This window comes from Ambystoma mexicanum, chromosome 3p (assembly GCF_040938575.1).
Source record: "Ambystoma mexicanum isolate Mex_15411 chromosome 3p, UKY_AmexF1_1, whole genome shotgun sequence".
In the NCBI taxonomy this organism is placed as follows: domain Eukaryota; kingdom Metazoa; phylum Chordata; class Amphibia; order Caudata; family Ambystomatidae; genus Ambystoma; species Ambystoma mexicanum.
This window is the reverse complement of record NC_090925.1, coordinates 857,087,051-857,108,325: the sequence shown is the minus strand read 5'-3', so window position 1 is coordinate 857,108,325 and position 21,275 is coordinate 857,087,051. Positions and strand designations below refer to the sequence as shown.

Below are 21,275 nucleotides of genomic sequence, written 5' to 3'. Positions count from 1 at the left end.
ATGGCCACCAGGGCTGGGGCTTACGGAGACGACTGTCATTGGATTGGTGCAGTATGACCCAGAGAACAGTGATTGGTTTATGGAAGAAAGGCAGTTTTTCAGGCTTAAGGCGAGACTGCTTTCTTTTTGCAGAGGATTCCCAGCCTGACTGGGAATATTCATGAGCATGTGAATGCTTGCCAGACCCATGCTGGAGAACAGCAGTTACAGGTAAGTAACTTGTTCCATATAAATAAATATATACAGTTTATTTCAGAAATATTATCACATCCATAAAAACATCAGTACAAGTACATATGACTTGTAAAATGTGCCAAGATACAAAAATTGCCACACAAGCAGAAACCACAGTAAAAAGCCAATAATAAAACGCAGATAAAATTGACTTCAATTCTTTATGGATTTCTTTTTACCTAGAGCTCCCCTAACAAATGTTACTTGGGCCCAAACCTACATGGAATCAGCCCACAGCAAGAAACATAATGCTGGTCTATATGGAGTAAAACCAAGATCACATAAAATAGGTCTCCGGATCCTTGCTCTGAGTATGCATGATAAAACAGTACAAAGATGGGCTTGGTCCTCTAGCGGAGCGTTGCATAATGTATTAATTAGTGAGAAATGGAAGAATAGCGATATTGGTTGGACTGGCGCTACGGTAGTTGCATGTAGGCTTCCCCACAGCTCACAAACCTAGAAGACCAATTTACCGAAACTTAGCTCATGCACACGCCCATAATAGTTGCATACAAATCTGTTATAAACTCGTAGTTCAAGAAGGATCAGAACGGGCAGTTCAGTTGGGTAAATATCTTATTCCATTTGCAATAGATCCTGTTTGTCCTCAAACAATACAAGTGCCCTGGTGCCAACACGTGTTTCAACAGATTACTGGTCTTTCTCAAAGCTGAGCTTACATCTAATACATACGTAACGATTGATGTAAAAACAAGAGGGGGGGGCTTTCCCCTATGAATTGGCAATTGGTAGAAACAATGTCCTCCTAATCCGATCTGACTTCACTTCAAATAAATTACTCATATTTATTCTTGTGAATATCGGAGACGGACCCTTTCAGGTTTCTACTGGACAAAGTAATCGAGGCCTCCTAATTGGGGAGCAACCTCTGCCATAGTGTGTTCCCACATGTGTGTCTCGCCACAACACATGCGGGAACCCACTATGCTTTAAAAATAGACGCATTATTAATAAAATGCAATTTGGAAAGCAATTAAGCATATATCTTGGAAGTTTAAACAGATTTTATTATCGTTCTATGCATGATATAGTATGCATTTTAATCAATAGACTATGTGGCTTGCACTATGCACTTTATCTAAGAGCAAGGCAATTTGCACTTATGCTGACCTATAACTGTGTCATTAAATTGCTAGCATGCCTCAGTAGATATGGACTATGCACTTTATGTATGCTCTTATACAAATGCATCATGAACTCTAGTGAATCGCACTATGCACCTACCTGAGCGGACCAACTATTATGTCATCACTATTTCTAGATAATTTAATTGAAATACACAATGCACCAAGCACTTTTAAATTCCAGGCTGTGTCGTAAGGTATCATGAACTTTTATGGATTGTATCTTAATGGTGAACATCTGGACTTAAAAATATGTATAATATGAGGTCCTTTATCAGGATAATATGCATGTGACAGCTTGAGATCTGAGCGTGATGTATTGTCCATAGGATTTAATACGGTATGTGATTTTGTAGGAATACACTCTGGCAAGGTATGAACCGAGCCCTGCCAGCCACGAATAGTTCAAAGTGCACATGCATATGTCAGATAACGATGAAACATACCTCTGCAATCCATGGTAATATGGGATAATATGTGCGTCTCCATGGTGAATGCGCCCAGAGACATTGGAGGATCTACGTCAGGATTGACTATAGATAATGGCAATAGAAAATGGAATTAATATATTTAAAACGCATTTTGGCAATTCAAATGGTGGACTGCATTACAATTGTAAATAATATGAAATACATGCAGCCAGCCCTTTTCAACATGGCTGCATAACGACCAAGCTGCAGTAAGAGTCACCTTTTCAGTTTTCAGCGTTCACAAACAAAGGTGTTTTAAATGTGGTTATTTTGTACGTGGAGTCACTGTGAACAAGCCACTAGCTTGTGGCGAAACGTGTCGGGCTGCCTGCTGGCACTATGAACGCAGGGGAATTACTATTTTATACTGCTACATATCGAATGAAATAAAGGTTGGAATTTTTTCTTTCAACCTTGGCAGTCTCTGCTCTTTTGTTCTTGGCGTGACTTTATTTCGATGTGGCAATTGAAACTCGGGAGTGCCGCTCATGGCGTTTTTCTACGATGTTCAATCCTAGATGTATTAAAATGTTTCGGGAAATAGAATATCTGTTGATGTATACTTAATAAAGCATATAGTTTCAATGAAAACTCGGTAAAGAAATGGCTTCAAAATTAAATCGTACACCTGTTTGTTTAAAGATGGCCAACCTAGAGAGAAAAATGTAAGGTTAGTCAGTTTTGATGTTTATGGTAAATCCAAGATGGTGCAGTGGTAAAACCACCACATGGACGCCTCTGGATATTGAGAGGCGATAGTCCAACAGGACAGGTAAGAAGAAATTCAACTAGTATTACTATAGAATTCCAGGACAACTTTTAATTTAGCATTTTAAAAATAAAGAAGTTTAAAGTACACAGGGTACAGATGTATTAAGTTGTACCACAAATTACATTTCCGGGGCAAAACACATTGGAAGAAAAGAAAAAAAAGTTAAATCTAAAAGAAAATGTGTAATTATTTTTACTATCAAAAAACAAATAAGGTTATTAACTAAGGTGTGTATTTAGAACAGTGACACATAACTGGGAGACATGATCATTATATATCGATGTCTTTCAATTATTGAGAAACGCTATATTGGCTTCTTCCACATATGATGTTGCTTGTGATAGATGAATACACATTAATTTCGTGATTGAGAACATGAGAAAAGATTGCTCCAAATTGAAGACATTGGAGGAAAAACTACTTTAGCAGATACATTGCTACTTAATTTTGTTTTTCACACAGTGCCCTTTTATAAAACTTAATACATGTACATTCTTCTTTCCTTTCCGATTACTTTTTGTTTTAATAACAATGCTCATCTCCATATAATGCTATGATGTTCAAATGGGATGGGTAGATTGTTAATATAGCTGGGAAATCGTAGATGAATAAGGTGGCTCTGAACAAGCACACAAGCAGCCTATGTGGTATGCAAATGTGCAAAACACATATTGGCCAATGACATCAGTTAATTTATGTGAGTATTTTTAAAATGAGTTTTCCGTGCATAACAGCAAGTGGTGTTCCTGTTGAATTGACATAAATTAACTTAATATATTCAGAAGCAAAGATTTGTGGTACAGGGCACACTTGTGCCTCTGGAATTAGCTAGTTAAGGCACAATTGTATTATATTTTATATTGTTTTGTAAAACATACCTTTGACAAAAGTAAAATATTGAGATCTGAATTGATATTAAATAGTTTTGTTTTCATTGATTGGGGAACATCGATTTACGAGTGCACTCAAATTATCTAAAAGTCTTAGTTTATATATAGACGGAACCAGTCTATCCGTTTTTGTTTTCAACGCACTATCTCCTATATATTTGTTTTGCCACTGAAAGGAACACAATTTGAGAAATGCAGCAATTGTTAAGGCTTGAGCCCTTGACTTGTTTGTGGAGTTCCTAAAGCTCATGCCACTACTGGGCCCTGGCATTTATTTCAGTCTAAGAGGCGGTTAAGTTGCATTGTTAACCATTGCATGTACGCACATGCAAAGAACAGAACATGTTTTTTTTTAACATCTCTTTATTGATCAACAATGAACAACAACTCCCTCAACAAAAAAAAGACCATCACCCCCTTCCATCCCAGCCCCCCTTTGCGCCCTCTCCCCAAGACTCTTCTGTTGACCCATGGCAGTTGATATGCAACAATTCACTATTGTCCAATTATATACATTATGGGGGTCCATCCCTCCACCATTCTTTATATCATGTCCAGGATCCTAATGTTATGAGGACACCATTGAATCATAAAATCTCTCTGCAGATATGCTAGAACACTCCCCCAGTGTGATCGGAAAGCCTCTTGGCCCCCTTGCAGTTTATACGTCACCCATTCCACCGCCACAAACCCCCATACTTTTATCAGCCAGTCATGCATAGTCGGTGGTTGAGGGTCCTTCCAATGTTGGGCTATTGTCAGCCAAGCTGCAATGACAAGGGTCATGGCTCCCCTCTGCTGGTTTTTCGAGTGAACCGTTTGCTTCAAGTCCCACATGCCCAGGAGCCACATCCTTGGCTTTAGGCTATCTGCCCCCGGTACCATAGCATTGACTTGTTCTATTATGTCTTGCCAAAATGGTTTAATCTTGCAGCTCCACCACGTATGAAGCCAAGTACCTTCCGCCGATCATCCGCGCCAGCACAATTCGCTGACGGCGGGAAACCTAGCATGAAGTTTCGTTGGCACATAGTGCCATTGCAGTATTACTTTCTGCCACATTTCCTTTAATTGAATGGAGCGGGCTAGTTTCGGGAGTTTCTTCCACAAGTCGTGCCATTGGGCCCTGGATATTGGTCCCCAAGAGTCTCTTCCAACTTCTTCATGTAGCGCCAAATTACTTCCTCCCCCTGCGAGCTCAACAGGGCATAGAGATTGATGATCAACTTCCGTGTTCCTGAATTGGTTGTTGGAACATTTTCAAAGCTTGTGAGTTGTCTGGTGGCCACCTCTTTGATGTCGGGGCACTGGAGCCAATGAAGATGCTGCATATATTGATAATAGTCCTTTGGCTTGCACCCCAGATCCTGCCTGCATTGTTGGAACTTCCTCACTCTTTGACCCATGTACATATCTTTGACGATGAAACACCCTGCTTCCGTCCAGCTAGCGAAAGCCTGCCTCTGCAATCCAGGGGGAAACTCCGGGTTGTCAAACAGTGTTGTGAATGGGGACGCCATTGATAGGAGCCCCCTTGATAATGCCCCATCCCAGGGCTCCAAACCTGCTGCTCCCATTACTTCACTGATGGTTGTATTCGGGTGCCTATACTTCCTATGAACCCACAGCAAGTTAGTCAAGGGACCTCCCGCTACTGCAATGTCCTGGCATACCCATGGGTTCTGAGGGGACTGATCCACCCACTGTTAGAGGACCCTCAATTGTGCCGCCTCATAATACTTTTTGAAATGTGGGAATGCGAGCCCTCCGTCTTCTCTGCGGGCCGTGATGTTCTCCATTGCTACCCGAGGTTTCCTGCCCTGCCAGACATATGCCATCACCAATTTGTTCAGCACTTTGAAGAAAGCTCTTGGGATTCGTATTGGGAGCGTCTGAAAGTAGTATAACAATTTTTGGGAGGACTTCCATCTTCACCACCTCTTGTCTGCCCCACCAGGAGATGTTAAGCGGGTTCCACTTAGCCAGATCTTGTTTCAGACGGCATAGTAATGGGGGAAGATTAACCCCCAGGTAGGTAATGTCTTGGCGGGCTATCTTCATCAGACTGGTTGTTTGTGTCAGATTATTCACAAGGTGAGGGTCCGCCGTTAGGTTGAGTATTTCCGATTTGCTCCTGTTGATCTTTAGGCCCGAGGCCACTCCAAAGTCATCCAATTCTAGAAGGAGGACTGGGAGGGACATTCCTGGCGCTGTCGGGGCCAGGAGCATGTCATCGGCAAACGCCATGACCTTATGTTCCACTCCTCCCATCATCACTCCCCTTATTTGTTGGGATTCCCTTATTTTGATTAACAGGGGCTCTAGAAACGGGGCATACAGAAGCAGGGAGAGAGGGCATCCTTGCTTTGTCCCTCTAGATAAGGAGATCTGTGATGATGGTGTTCCATTCAATGCTTCTCTTATCGAGGGGCGTTTATAGTTTGCCTGCACCATTGTCATGTAGTGGTGTCCGAATCCTATACGTTGAATTGTGGAGAAGAGCTGCGACCACTCGACCCTGTCAAATGCCTTTTCAGCGTCGATTGAGACTAGGATCGTCGGGGTCCTAGTGTGCTTGACCTTTTCTATGACATGGCGCACCCTACGGGTGTTGTCAGCTGTCTGTCTCCCTGGGACAAAACCAGACTGGTCCATGCCCACCAAGGAGGGTAGAAGTCCAGATAGTCTATCCGCCGGGATTTTGGTATAAAGCTTTGCATTGAGGGTCATCAAAGCTATAGGCCTATAGGAGCCTGGAAGAGCCGGATCTTTTCCTGGCTTTAGAAATACCACTACTTTTGCATCGTTTATCGACTTGGTTGTTACTCCGGTCTCCCTGAAACCATTGAAGAGCACTGCCAATTTGGGGGTCAAGAGATCCCGAAACCTCTTGTAGAAGGAGTCCATGTAGCCATCTGGTCCCGGTGCCTTCCCTTTTGGCAGTTTTCTTATTGCTTGTGAGACCTCTTCCACTTGTATCTCTCTGTCCAAGATGTCTCTGTCCGCCTCTGAGATTCGGGGAAGGGGGACACCATCCAGGAACAGCTCCTGTGCTGACTTTTGAGGTCCTTCTGACTTGTAGAAGGCTTGATAGTAGCCATCCATTATCTCTCCCATTTTCTCATTTTGAGTGCACTTGCCCATTTGTGTCTGTTAAATGTGTAACTGCCGTTCTGCCTGTTTTGTCCTTCAGCTGTCCAGATAGCAATTTGTCTGCTCTATTGGCACTAATATAGTACCTCTGTTTTGCCCTCAGAAGCGCCAACTCGGCTTTCCTGTTCTGTAACAGTGCATGCTGCTTTTGTAGAAGTTTCAGGGATGTGTCTCTAATTTTCGATTCTATGTCCTCTTCATATTTTAACCGCTGCCTGTCTTGAAATGATTTCAGCGCTATAATCTCTCCCGTTAATACGGCTTTGAAGGCGTCCCATACTGTGGCCCTAGTGGTCTCGCCTGTGTCATTCTCCGTAAAGAACAGGGCTATTTTCTCTCTGATCGTTTCCACTACTGTGTGGTCTTGCAATATGTCACTTGGGAACCTCCATGTCGACATTTTCCCTTTTTTGTTGGCAATTATCAGCGATCCTACCAGTGAAGCGTGGTCTGATAGCATGATTGGGCCCACATTGATGTCTTCTATTTTCCCCAACAACCCCGTGGATGCCCAGACATAATCAATCCTAGATTGCGAATTGTGGACATGGGAGTAATGAGTGAATCCTTGGGCATCGCCTCTCTTACATCGTGCAGTGCCAACGCTTCCACCATCGTTTCCAGAGCTTTGGATGGGGATTGTGTGTACGGTCTCGCCCCTGAACTCCGATCCTTCGCCGGGTTCCAGGCCAAATTCAGCTCTCCACCCAAAATAATCTCACCTGTCGCAAAGTTTCCCAGCTTTGCCAGGGTTTTTCAAGAAACTGTCTTGCTCTGAATTTGGCACATAGAGACGCTAGGGTGAGGCTTACTCCTTCGATCACGACATTCAGAAAAAAAAACCTGCCCTCCTTGTCTGCCAGAATGCTCTGCACTTTTGCCCCAAGACCATCCTGAAGGGCTATGAGAATTCCAGCTCTTTTCTCTTCCGCATTCGCCTGGTACACTTGCGAAGCACCTCTAATTCTAATTTTAGCTTTGTCTTTTTTGCGAACATGCGTTTCTTGATACATTCGAATCCTTGTACCCTCTCTCCAGGCTTGTCTCAAGTTTTTTCCGCTTGATCGGTGTGTTCATACCCTGCACATTATGCGACAGGATCTTGATCCCCCTTACTTTTAATTCTATCCGTGTGTAGTCCTTGCTCTTAGTTGGAGTCCTGCAGAACTTGAACTGCCACCCCAATAATACCCCACCCTCAGAGTCTCCCCCCCCCCCACCAACTCCCCCTCCCACCCTTCCCACCTGAGTAGGGCCTGGATACTAGTAGCATCGGAGCGTAATGCCCCTTGCTCCATGCCCCTATCACTTCTCAGGCAAATTGTGCGGGGAATCCTAAACCCCGCTTTTGACCTCTCCATGGACCAAATTTCGCCCCGTCCGGGCCGCGTATGCAATCGTGATCCGGTTGTCTTCCATAGTCTCTCTTTACCCTTCCTTCTTCTCCCAACGCAAATTCCCTGGTACAAGCTTAGGAAGTCGCGAGGGAGTCAAGCTTGTGTGCTCCTTGTCTCCTCCTTCCCCTGTTTTTCTTCTCGACAGTCCTCCATCCGTCTAGCATTTTAGGGCCCTGAGGGTTCTCCCTCGCTCGCTTCGGGTCTTCTCCTCGCTCCTGCGATATGCCCAGTAGCTGCTCCCCCTCCTCACATGTCACAATTCTTCGTTGCGTCCCCTCCCACGTGAAGAGCAGACCAAATGGGAAGGTCTGCTTGTAATTAATCTGTTTGACCTTGAGATGTTGGACAACCAGACCCATTTGCCTTCTCTTCAGGGGAGTCACTTGTGCAAGATCTTGATATAGTTGGACTTTGTGACCATTGACCGTGACTCGGGCAGAGAGTCGTGCTCTTCTCATGTGTTCTTTTTGGGTAAAGCTCGTCATGGCAACCAAGACATCTCTGGGTCTTGCCCCAGGTTCTGGTAATCGCTTGGGGCCCACCCTGTGGATTCTATCAATTCCTATCTGGGGATCGGAGTCTTTACCCAGGATATCCGCAAATAGCTGGGAGGGAGTCGTCCGGAGGTCGCCATCTGTAATAGACTCCGGCAGATTTTTTTATCCGTATATTCGAACGTCGAGACCTGTTCTCAAGATCTTCACATTGAAGCTCGAGGTTTTGTGCCACTCTCGCCAGATGCTCTAGGGCCTCATCCGACTTCTTTGCTTCATCTTCCATTCGCGTGACCGTCCTTTCCAGGATATCGGTTCTCTCCTCGACCTTGGCTAGATCTACTTGCACCTTCTACAGAGACTGTCTCATATCCTCCCTCAAGGTGTGGAACTGCTCCTGCACCGACATAAAGAATTGGTCCTGCAGTTCTTTGAAGCAGCATTGCATGTCCTTCTTGGTCAGCACCCGCCATTTTTTGCCTTACACGGTCGGGTGTGGCCTCTGATTCTCTGTTCGGTGGGCTCGTGGTTCCCGAGCTCCAAAGCTGTTTCAGACTCTTATGCTGTCTCCGTTGCGGGGGGGAATGCGAGTGCTGCAGGGGCTTCGCTCTTGTCTTGGACATTGAAGCCCAAATGTTGCTCCGAATCCGGCTTGGTTTATTTATGGCAGCACCCAGGAGCGTGTATGGGTGCTAGTGGATATTCACTCACCGGTAGCCTAGCAGAATCCCTCGAATATCAGTGATGCCCAAAAACCACTGCAGCTTGCTGGAGGCCGTGCTTGGAAGCCTCCCTCCTATAGGTGTGCTTAGTTCAGACCGGTGTGTGGGATGTTGGGACTACCGCTCTACAAGGCCCTCCTGGTCCTGCTGGTGCTACCACAGCTGGTGCCCCCAGTGGGGGGGGGGGGAGAGGGGTCCGCTCTCAGTGGTTCCCGAGGCCTCAATGGAGCCTCTGCAGATGTTTCACCCAGGCGCTGGGCTGACTGTATGGACGCTGTGCTCGGTCTTCCTTAGAGGTGTGGGGAGTGGCCTGGAGACGTATGCTGGCGCCGATCCGGGCATTATACTACCAGCGCAGGGTTGGGGGGGAGCCGCCCACACCTCGCTGCGCGACTATCGCCAGCCCCGTTCTCTCCCCCGGCGCCACAAGCCCGCACTTGCCTGAGGATTATCGCTCTGCGGACACCAGCCCTGAACAGGGCCCGTACCGATGCCGCAGCGCCCCGCTGCCGATGCCGCGGGGGATGCACACTGACTCCAATCGGACACGCTGCTTCAAGATGCTGGGAGCCCCTCTGTTCTGCAGCCGCCTCCTGGTCCGTGGCCGCGCTGTCGCCGCCTCCCTCCGACTCCGCCCTGGGGACGGGCCACGCCAGTCCCCAGCTACTCGGCCCGCAGAGGCCCGGTACTCAACCCGCCTCCACCTCGTAACTTCTCCCTTGGGACACCTGCGGGGAGCCGCCTGGTATCGCTTGCTCCACCGGAGGTACTGGAATGCAGGCAATGATGTCTACGACCTCCCGAATCATTCGCCTATGTGCGTTTGTTTCTGGCCCGGTGGGGGGAGAGCTCACGTGCGTCCTCTCGCGCTCGGCGCCATCTTGGAAGTCAGAAGCAACATGTGTTTTTTAACCCAACTCTGAATTACAAGCTACAGTTACTTTACATTATTCAGAATTCAGGATTCTTTATGGGGGAAGTGAAGAGAATACATGTTTTACACTTCCCCTCCTCTAAAAGAGGACCTATGGTAGGGGGCTATCACAGGAGCAGAACACCCCATTATTTTAGCTGTGTAATTGTGATGAACTGGACTAGGAATCATAGGAATTACCAGGTAGTAACTTAACATGGCCAATCCTTGCGCTTTTTTAGTGATTTTTATAACGGATGCAAAGCCTAGTTAAAGGGCCTGTGCCCAAGAGGTCTCCTATTGAGAGTGGGGCTTTATGGGTACCCACATTCAGTTGCCCTGTTTTGTCTCTCTCTATCCATATTAAACCAAATGCCAAGCTGTCACGTGGAACTCCCTTGGCATTATTGGTACAAATTTGCTCCCCACTGGAAGAAAACCCACTGGACGTTTACAAAGCCTGTATTATAGACCGTCTTTTTATCTTCTGGGTTGGTGCAGGAATGTCCCCCTACTTCGTTTTATCCCTTTGTGCTAGAGGGGCAGGACCATAGACATGGTTGCCCATTTACACACAATTTGACTTTGTGTTAAGCACAGAATTTTGTTTTAGTAGCTGGTAGAGTTCATCCAGAGGCATGCATAGTACAAATGGATAACCACTCCGGTGAAGGCACAAGACTAGGTGTGAATAAACAGTCTTGGAAAGTCCCATTAAATCTGATACAGCACTGCTCCTCCTTACATCTCCTCTCTTCTCTCCTTCTACACCCCCCCTCGCTCTCTTCGTTCCGCTGATCTCTTCTCGTTCCGCTGATCTCTTCTTGCTCTCGGTTCCCCCACCACCTTGTGCCTCTCTCGTTTCCGCTCTTTTCAGCTCCTTGCCCCCTTTACATTAGAACTCCCTACCTTTTTCTATCCGCTCCTCCCTTACCTATTCCTCCCTCCGCTCCTCATTGAAATCTCTCCTTCATTCCCCTCCCTGACTTCCTTCCCCCTCTCACCCTTCTCTCCCTCCCTCTAATACCCTTCCTTTTGTTATTTTCCCTTCTCTTCTAAATTCTCCTACTCTTCACTTTACTCACTACTTTCTCCCCCTCTTCCCTCCTTCCCCACCCCCTTCCTCTCCAGTCCCCATTTCTACATGCCGATTTATTGGTTTGATTCATGTTTACTGTTATTGCTTCTACTGTTCCATGTTTAATGTATTTTTGTTACCTGTAAAGCACCTTGGATTAAGGCGCTATATTAATACAAATAAATACATATTGAATCGGTATGTATTGGTTAGGAAAAGAGATCTGGACATTTTCTGGGACTGAAGGCATGCTCAGGTCTTCATAATGTGTACTCTTGTTTCTCTCCCAACATGTAGACATTAAGTACTTATGTTGTAAAACTGTCGCATGGTTTGGAATTTCAGGTTAGTTTACAGATACTTGGGAACGTCCAGATGCTTGGGGAGCAGGGGGATGATCACCTTGTCCAATTCCTTCTGCTCGGAGGATTCTAATCGTAGGTCCCATAGTGAGATTTATTTTGCATTCTCTCATCCCCCACAGTTTAGAATGTCATGGTTATAGGTGGAGGGGCACCCTGACGTTATCACTGAACATAGGCAAAGGATAAGAGGACAACAAACTATTGCGGTATGCCGCAGGTTTAGCAGTCCCATAGACAAAAAGTGTGCCAGCATATACTGGGGAGGCAAAGCCTGGTGAGACACTGACAGAAAAACTGATGGCAGGAAATTAATTGCACTTGCACACCACAAGAGGATCCTTGACTACTTGTGGAGTCCCATTTCTAGGACCCACTCCACTCCTTCAAAAAGGTAGGGGATCCAGGTAGCAGAATTAAGGACCTTTATTCTCCACAGTCATCACCATGTACGGTGCTGTTCGTCCGAACCATTTTACTCCCTTAAAACGTGTACTGGCATTTATTTCCGCCACTTAGCCTGGCAATGTAGAATAGCAATGTGGCATTTGTGCAGAAGAAACATAATTAGGATGGTGCGAGAGTAATCTCAGCAACCAGGCACCCTAGCCCTCCACCATTGCGCTGCTATGAAATCTAGCAGTGTTCATCTGTCTTCCTACACTGTGCATGCATGGGACAATTTTATTTAATTAAGAACAGTATAAATGGGAAGAACAAATCTGTCGAAAACGAAGTGATGCAACGTCTGATCAGATTTTGGATATTCATTCATTATGGAACTGGGTGGATCGGCATTGTTATGTTTCATGGATGATTCTGAAATAATTCCATATTCTACCATCTCCTCCACTCTCATCCTCTGTACAGGAGCTGCAACGATGTCGGCTGAGGCGTCCTTGGCCTTGCCGGCCTTGCTGGCTTCTGAAGGGTGCCCTTCGCTTGTGCCCACGCAGCAACACAGGGCTGGTGTAACATTCGACTTGAAGCCCCTGAGCCCCAGCAGCAAATACGTGAAGCTGAACGTTGGTGGCTCTCTACACTACACCACAGTGCAAACCCTTACTAAACATGACACCATGTTGAAGGCTATGTTTAGTGGGCGCATGGAAGTGCTGACCGACAGCGAAGGTATAGTATTATAGGGATGTTCTAGCAGCTCAGTCAAGGTTAGGTGGACCAGCAAAATAAGTGGGAACTCAGAAAAGGTATAAGAGCAGCTTTGAAAAAAGGCTTGAGGAGAGTCCCAAAGATCCAGAGGAGGCTGTTCCAGGAAAGGGGACAAACAAAGGATCTATTGGAGTGTCCAGAGGTACAGCGAACGTATTGCAAAGGGGAATTCAAAGGCAATGCTAAAAAGGCATTAGAGGGGTGTAAAAGGAAGGTATTGAGGCCAAAGCAAAGGTACCATGGGGGGAGGGTTGAGTTGCAATTCATGTGTCAAAGTAGAATTGGCTAATGACACTAAAGGGTGGGGGGTGTGGAGTGTGGAGATTAGGGCTGAGCAAAGATATTGCTGACATAAAGGGTCCGAAAACTTGTAGAAATGCCTGGGGTCCATTGGCAAAGAAAGTGAGGATGCATTTGCTTGGGATACGTCGGGGCGTAGAAATGACCAAGAAGAGTGAAGTATCTTTTTACCTAAAGGAGTGGTAATCCCTAAAGATAAAGACCAGGGATTCATTGGAGAGTGGGACAGACCACATCCCCTATCTGCCTCTGCTCTTAAACCCTCTTATTCCTCTTATCTGCAGGATGGATTTTGATCGACAGAAGTGGCAAGCACTTTGGTACTATACTGAACTACCTGCGAGATGACTCTGTATCCTTGCCTGAATCGCCACGGGAGCTTGAAGAGGTGTTGTGTGAGGCACGGTACTACCTCATCCAGGGGCTGGTGGAGAACTGTCAGCTGGCAGTGCAGGTGAGGGTGTACCTGCAGTTTTAGGCTTAATCTTATCATCCACACTACTACTAACCTCAACCGTTGTGTTAACCATAACCTCAGGCTTAATCTCAACTAAATCGTACTTTTAACTCTTATTCTGGCCATGGCCGGAACAGCAATTCCAGGCGACAGCTAAACCAATTATAACAATCTAGTACAGGATGCACAATTTGCACTCGCAACTAGCCATTGGCTAGAGTTATTGGACTCTTGGCGAGTAAGAAATGGTGTGCTATGTGTATGCATAGAATTGAGGTGGCGAGTGACTTTTTAGTCTGGCCTGTTGTTGCCTTCTGAGCTAGTACCAATTTTGAAGTATGTGCAGCACCTTTCTTTGCAGAATAAAGTGTACCTTTTTGTTTGCGCTGTAGTGAAGTGACGGACCTCTTCCACCAAACCCCTTGCTGCTGAGATTTAAAAAATGCAGAGTTCTTTAAAAGTGCCCTGCATTTTTTCACATTGTTACTATAAGGTGCCTTCTTGGGCTTGTCTCAAGATGATACTTGCACAGAAAGACTTTAGGTGGGGGGGAGGATGTCAATACAGACAGCACTATTAATCATTTTAAACAGAACAAAGTGTAGTAAGTGATTTCTAAGCCACATGTGCCACTTAGCGATGTCTGGAAGTTCATTCCAATTTTAGAGCCACTGAGCTGTGCATTGTGGGTATGTGAATTAGCTCAAAAGTATGCGTTTTGCTCTAGAAAGTTCTCTGAGAGGGTGGTCTCTTTTGGGTTGATTTTATTTTTAAATTTGTTTATTGGCGTTTAATTGTTATAACATTACTGAAAAATAAAGCGGATTAAGGTACCAAGGTACGGATTGAACTTCAACATAGACAAACCAACAAACCGAACTTCACATCGATCCCACAGTTAGTGTTGCATCTATATTCTAAGAGCAGGCCAAGTAGTGCCCGTACAGTTATCCCACCTGGTAAATACAGGGAATATGAGACTAGCAACCTCCAGGGCTCCTCCATCGCCACAGACTAGGGACAAGAAGCAGAGGGGGAGCAACCACACCACCTGTCTATCAGCACAGCAATGCGAGGAGGGGATCTTGGCATTCATGGAGGTTTGTCGTCATATGGACAAAACATTGCTAGAAGGCGCGCATTCCAAGCCTCTATGTTGGTGGTATACTCCCTTTATGCATGGCTCTATTCCACACTACAATCTTAGCTGTGCTCCACAGCTGCATGTCTTTCATACATAGTACATGTTTCGGGCCTTCCATCTGCTTCCATGCCAACGCAATTCTCCTTTTTATAAAGAGGCATGCCAGGTCCATTAACTGAACTACATGCCTTGTTTTGTTGGGCCTACTATAAATCCCAAGCAAACATTCAGTCGGGGTCCACTTGTATCTGGATATGTCAGCTTTTTCAAGCGTTAATTTAATTATGTCCCAGAAAGCCTGCACTTTTGGGCATCTCCAAAACATATGCGTTATCTGCTGGGGCGTTCTCGCACCACAGGCAGTTAGATGACTTTTAGCTGTTAAATTGAGCAATTCTGGCAGGGGTCGTATATGTTTGATGTAGGTCGTTGAGTTGTAACAATTGAAACCTTGCATTCCTAGACTCATGCTTGACAATAAGTAATGCTGTTTCCCACTGTGTTCTCCAACTCCAACTCCAGCTCTAAGTCCGAATCCCTAAGTTCGAATCCCAAGCCGCCCTAATCTTTAAACTGCCAGCACATGCTGTGGACAAGAGTCCACTATATAGCCATGATCCAGGTTTCCACCCATCTTGGATGTCGTACATTAGCATCAGTATCTTTCTATTTTACGGTTCTTTCGGCCAGTCAGGCCACTTCCTTCTGGTCAACTTGGGGACTCTTGGGTATCTCAATTGGCCTTTATGTAGCCCATTGTTAGAGACTGTCGTCAAAGTCTTTAAAGACGCCTCCCTTGTACATGTCCCCTATGACGAGACACCTGCATCCTCCCATCGTCTAGTGATCAGGAGGTCGCTAATGTAATGGCAGAGGTCCACCGCTACAGGTACATGAGGAGAATAAGCATCTCCAATCTTGAATATCTGCACTGTCCTGGCCCATATCGGTCTGCCTAGCCTTAGCATATGGGGCATTTTGCAGATCTATTTCTCATCAATCCATATTGCCTCTTTCAATGTCGCCGACTTTGTCCTCCAGCATGAGTCTGGAGTTCTGTGGAGGTTAATTTCTCAGCCAACCCGCAACAAATCGCAGCTGCGCCGCCAAGTAATAGAATTTGAGCCATGGGAGAGCCGTACACGCCATCCTCATGCTTCATGTAGAGCATGGATATCGTTATCCTATGACTGCCTGTCCCCCAGAGAAAGCCTCTGATGATTGATTACATTTTTCTGAAAAATCTAGCAGGGATAAAAAATTGTGCGTGGTAGAGTAGGCGAGGTAGTATGGGCATCTTTACTATCGCAACTCTTCTCATCAAAGACCGTCAGTCTACCCCGGAATCCCATGGATTTTGTCACCCCATTAAGAGCCCTAACCATGTTGCATGTATGAATTTCCTTAGCTGAGTGTAGAATGAGTATCCCCAAGTACCGGAACCTAGCGGTCTTCCACCTGAGGCCCATGTCTGTTAAGTCCAGAAATTCCAGACCCTGCAATTTGGCCAAAGGAAACATGCAAGATTGATCCTTGCTAAACATGATGCAGGATAGATCTGCAAAGTTATAAAACACCTTGAAAACCGAGGGCAAATTTTGCTCTCGTTTAAACAAGTACAGAAGTACATCATCTTTTAAAAGCGAAATAACGTGTCTAGTCTTCCCGGCCCATATTACCGCTTCCCTCAACTTTGCCCGCAGGAGTACCACAAGGGGCTCCAGTGCCAGAATGTATAGCATTGGGGACAGGGGCAGCCCTCCCTTGTGTCCCATGCAGTGGAAATGTGTTTGCCAGTGTGAACCCTGGCTATCGGTTTTGTATATAACCATTGCACCCATCGTATAAACCCCTGGCCAAAACCGAACCTGCACAGCCCAGCATCTATCCATTCCCAATAGACTGAATCAAATGCTTTAATAGCATCTAGCTATATCCCAGCTGATTTTGCATCTTGATGCACCGTCCTATCCATATACTGAAGTCAGTGGAGGTTCATGGAAGTGTTCCTCCCAGGGACAAAACCAGTTTGATCCTCATGGGTCAGGCACCCTACAACCTGATTAAGGCGACCAGCCATTAGTGCCGTAAGTTTTTTACACCCTGGGTCAGCATTGACGGAGGCCTATAAGAGTCAGTTTGTGGTCCTTCCCTGGTTTGAGAACCAGAGCTATCAAAGATTCCCTTACTGTTGAACAAATTACCTTGTTCAAATGCTTCCTCAAACACCTTGTGCAACACATGGGCTAAAATATCTCTGTACTCCTTATAGAACTCAGAATGGAGGCCATCTCCCCCTGTAGCCCTTCTGGCCTTCAGAGATTGTATCATCCCCAGGATATTCCCCACAATTATAGGCTCATCTAATGCACCAGCCTGTTTGGGGAAGAGGGTAAGCCTAGTCAGCTCAATTATGTACAGCGTATCCTCTACACCATCCATTTCAATAGTTTTGTGTTGTTCATACACAGTGTTATAAAATGGGATAAAGTTGTCATTAACTTCTGCTTGGGAATGCCATGTCTCACAACATTCATCTGTGACCATTGTGATCGAGTGCTGTGGGGGGGGGGGGGTCTTTGTTATTACACAGCCATGCTGACAATCTCCCGGATTTATCCCCCTCGCCATGAAGCCTGGAAATGTAAACACCATAATTAAATTTGCTTAGTCTCTCCCACGCCGAGGTGCACCGAAACGGTAGAGTCAACATCTCTGCCTCTGTCACATTGTCCAGTGCTCCACTGTTTTCGAGGATATGAATACGATGCTCTAGGTTTTCGAGCTCCCCTCTCAGGGATTTTCTAATTCCCCCTGCTTTAGCAATTATTTCCCCTCAAACCACCACTTTGAGCGTCTCCCACACTGTCTCCTATATGGCTACACTGCTGAAGGTTTAGACCACTGAACGCACACTCCAAAGTAAAGGCGATCCGCTAGGGATTAATGCAAAGAGATGGTTTTTGCAAGGATAACAAAGTTTATATAATATAAATGCCAGCAAAGAACTCTGCTGCCCAAGATTGCTCTGCCAACAATTACACGGGCAGCACCATTAAGAAGGACAAACGCATCATCAGTGACGAAAACATATATGGTACAAATTCACATAGCTGGTTGGTGCGGGCATATAGCAGAGCCTTCTCCATTGGGGATGCCAGGTGCTAATTGGCTGCCTCTTCCCAGTCGATCTTGCATGTGGGTTAATCCTTGCGGTGAAGGCCGGGGAAGACCTTTAGAAACACTATCTAATCTAAGCTAAACAACAGTAACCAGTTATTCATTTGTCATGGCAGGCATGACTCCCACATTCAGGGCTTCATTAAGACCGCTGTTTCTGCACCCAAGTGTCTCCCCCAGGGGTTTGATATACAGGTTACCTTCCCTGGTGCCTCATGATACAAAAAAACGTGTGTTGCTATTGGAGAGATATATAGTAGCGCAAGCTTTAGAACTGTGGTGGGCCTTCTTGAATGTTCAAGATTAGAGGGTTGGATACTTATCGGTATGTGAAGAGGTAGGGGGTCGGGGTGATGAAGTGTAGCTTGTCCGGCCAGGCGGGTTGGGGGTCAGAGGTGCAGTGGCTGTTTAGTGGAGATGGATGAGTTAATCGCAGGGCCTGGTACTGTCTCACGCTCTGTGCCGGGCACATTCCTGAATATGATACTAGACATTCGCAACAGTGTAGGGAGAGAAGGGAAATGGACTTCCGTGGGAACAGGGCATGGTGAGTGGCTGGCTTGGCACCTCTGTATGCTCGAGGGGCAAGCGCTGCAGCCTTCAGTATGCGTGTTCTGGGCCTAATACAAAATGGAGTCGTGGGGCAGGGGCATGGCTAATGCTAAACAACTATTTGTATGCGCTATCAGGGCTTTATATGCTCCCTGGAAATGGGGGCTGCTCCCCCTTGTCTTTATATGGAGTTTACTCAATTCGCACACGGTTAGGGGGTGGGATAGGATCATTTCCTTCCCAACATTGCCCACATTTCTCTCTAGGTAGCCCGTTGGTGTTTCATCTATGTGGTTCCGAAAGACCTCATCCAGGAAGTCCCCTTGGGCATACCCCACCTTGGTATCCCTGGCCGAGCTGCAGTACAGGCCCAATGGACTACTAGCGGGGAATGATCAGATATTGATCAACCACACTATGTCGCATCCAGAAACTCATCAATATGCTCCCTACCCACAAAAAATATAATTGATTCTAGTATATACCCTATGTGGCACAGAGTAATATGAGTAGCTTCAACCATTGAGGTTCCTCCATACATCCTCCAACGACAAGTCATCTAGTACCACATTGGGGGCTATTGAGACAGACCACGGTTTTGTGTGTATGGGGTTAGATCTGTCCTTAGTAGAGTCCAGCATACAATTAAAATCCACACTCCATATAAACATTGCATCCCTCAAGCATGCCAGTTTCCCACCCAATGAGCAAAAAAAGGAGCCGTTGCATGGTTAGGTGAATATGAATTTCTATTATACACTTCCCTATGCTCAATATAGCCATGAACCACGAGCCTGCCTTCCTCATCTTTCTCAGTCTCTATTAGCTGTAAGGCAGTTGTGCTTGCAATCCACACCAGTACACCCCTAGCATACCTCGAGTAAGTGGACCCATACATTCCTCCCCATCTAGCCACTACCTTCTCCTGTTCGTCTGGTAACAGATGGTTCGCCTGTATCGGTGCTATTGGGACATTCTTCATGCGTAGGTACATTCTCATGCTGTTTTGTCTCTCATAGGTATTCAACCCCCTGAGATTCCACATCACTTTAATCGAGGCCATCACAGCAATTTGTGTTGTCCATTTACTCCCACCCGCTCAAGCACAGTTCCACATACAGCCCATGTCAAATATGCAATCACTGCCTCTGCCCACATGCACAGATGCTCCCAAGGATACCCAACACTTTTAACGTCTTTCCATACACTTCAACATTAACAGATAAAACGAGCATAAACAGCCTGACCAGTACGAAATGCACACGTCGGGAACGTCCTGACAACGTGTGAGCGCTTTATAAATGTAAAATAAAAAAATTAAAAAAAAACATTAAGGCCACTGCTATCGTCCTGCAGGACATCTCCTCCGGGATAGCAAGCGGCAGGTACCAAGATTATGGGACCCTCCCAAAAGTCGTAACGGGATTGCTAAACCTTTCAGACGCTGCAACGGTCAGCATAGCTCCTCCAGGTGGGCATACCATGTTCGTCCAGCATTTCAGGGTTCGATATGATATTCAGGATCTAAATTCAGCAAGTCAATATCCAAAAGTGTGTTGTCGAACTATCTCTTCCCATCAACCTATCAAGGTCTCTTACTCTGCTTCTCCGCAGTTCCACTGCCTCTGTTGTCTGCCATCCCATTATGATCACTCCAGTCATTGTTATCTGTGGTATCAAAGAAGAGGATCTTCCCTTCATACAGCACTTTTAACTTAGCCGGGAAGATCAGCATATAATACAGGATGTGAAGCCTTAGCCGCTTCTTCGTTGGTACAAATATGTTTTGCTTTTTCTACACTAACAATGTATAATCAGGGTACAAGGCTAGTTTCAGGTTTCCCCCTGACAAATGTGTTTTAGCTGCAAATGAGCCCATGTTGTTACCCTTAGGGCCTCCTATGTCCTTGTTAGACGGCATCATAGGCACCATCAGGGTCCAAGCCACAGCAAAGAAAGCAGTACCATGGAAACCAATCACAGCAAGACCACCACAGTTGCAGGCACAGGTACGCAACACCAAGTACAGAACACAAGCCCCACTCCGTCTCCCCGAGCAGGTGTTGCAGAGCGCTTCTAATTTGAAAGTATGTGCCCACAGTTAATGTTCACTGACCGCGGTCTGCTGTGAGGCCAGCTGGAGCAGGATCACAATGGACTCGTATGGTGCCAGTGGTCAGGGCGGCTCACCATCTGACTGAGGGGCCACTATAAACCCCAGAGACTAGAGGCACATGGGCTGCACCTGTTTTGAGGCCCTTATAGTGTTAGCGAGAGGTGTGCGGCCCTGTTCACGTAAGTCCTTATAAATTCCCAGTGGGTGGACGCAGGCCCTCCACGCTACAGCTGCCACTGGGCCTCGACATGCCCAACATGCAATGCATATATGGGGGAGGGGCAGGATAAGGGAGGATATGGCAGGTCTCAGTAGCCATCCAGCCCAACTCACCCGGGCTCTAGCTCTGTCTGCTGCGCTCACTGCGGGTGGCCTTCTTGACCCACAGCAGCATTCCTCGCAAATCACTGTTCTGTGATGCCTCACATCGTGCTCACCAGTTCTTCCAAGCATCAGCGTCTCTGCTGCAGGTGCCGTCTCCGACCCGCAGGTCGAGGTTCTAGGAGCTATCGTGTCCCAATGACCAGTGTCCCCAGAGTGGTCGCAGAGAATGCAGCGTCCCCCCGCCGCTTATCAACATCCGTACAGCCTTGCATCTCCTGTAGTGTATAGGATCCAGCCGCCCTCAGGGTCCAGGGACCATCTTGGAGAGGGTTGTCCGTCTCCTCGTGGCCAAAGCAAACCTCGTCGGGAAGCTGCCTATCTTCTCTGCAGAGTGCAGGA

At 46.3% G+C, this 21,275-nt stretch overlaps 1 protein-coding gene across 2 annotated transcripts in view; it reads left to right on the top strand.

Annotated features, from left to right (window-relative positions):
* Positions 1 to 21,275, top strand: part of KCTD13 (potassium channel tetramerization domain containing 13) — a 180,756-nt gene that overhangs the window by 49,988 nt on the left and 109,493 nt on the right. For both annotated transcript variants that reach the window (XM_069652003.1, XM_069652004.1), the window contains exons 2-3: positions 12,504 to 12,764; positions 13,388 to 13,557. In XM_069652003.1, the coding sequence (XP_069508104.1) occupies positions 12,515 to 12,764; positions 13,388 to 13,557 (420 nt within the window). In that variant the 5' untranslated portion in view covers positions 12,504 to 12,514. The remainder of the gene's footprint in view (positions 1 to 12,503; positions 12,765 to 13,387; positions 13,558 to 21,275) is intronic.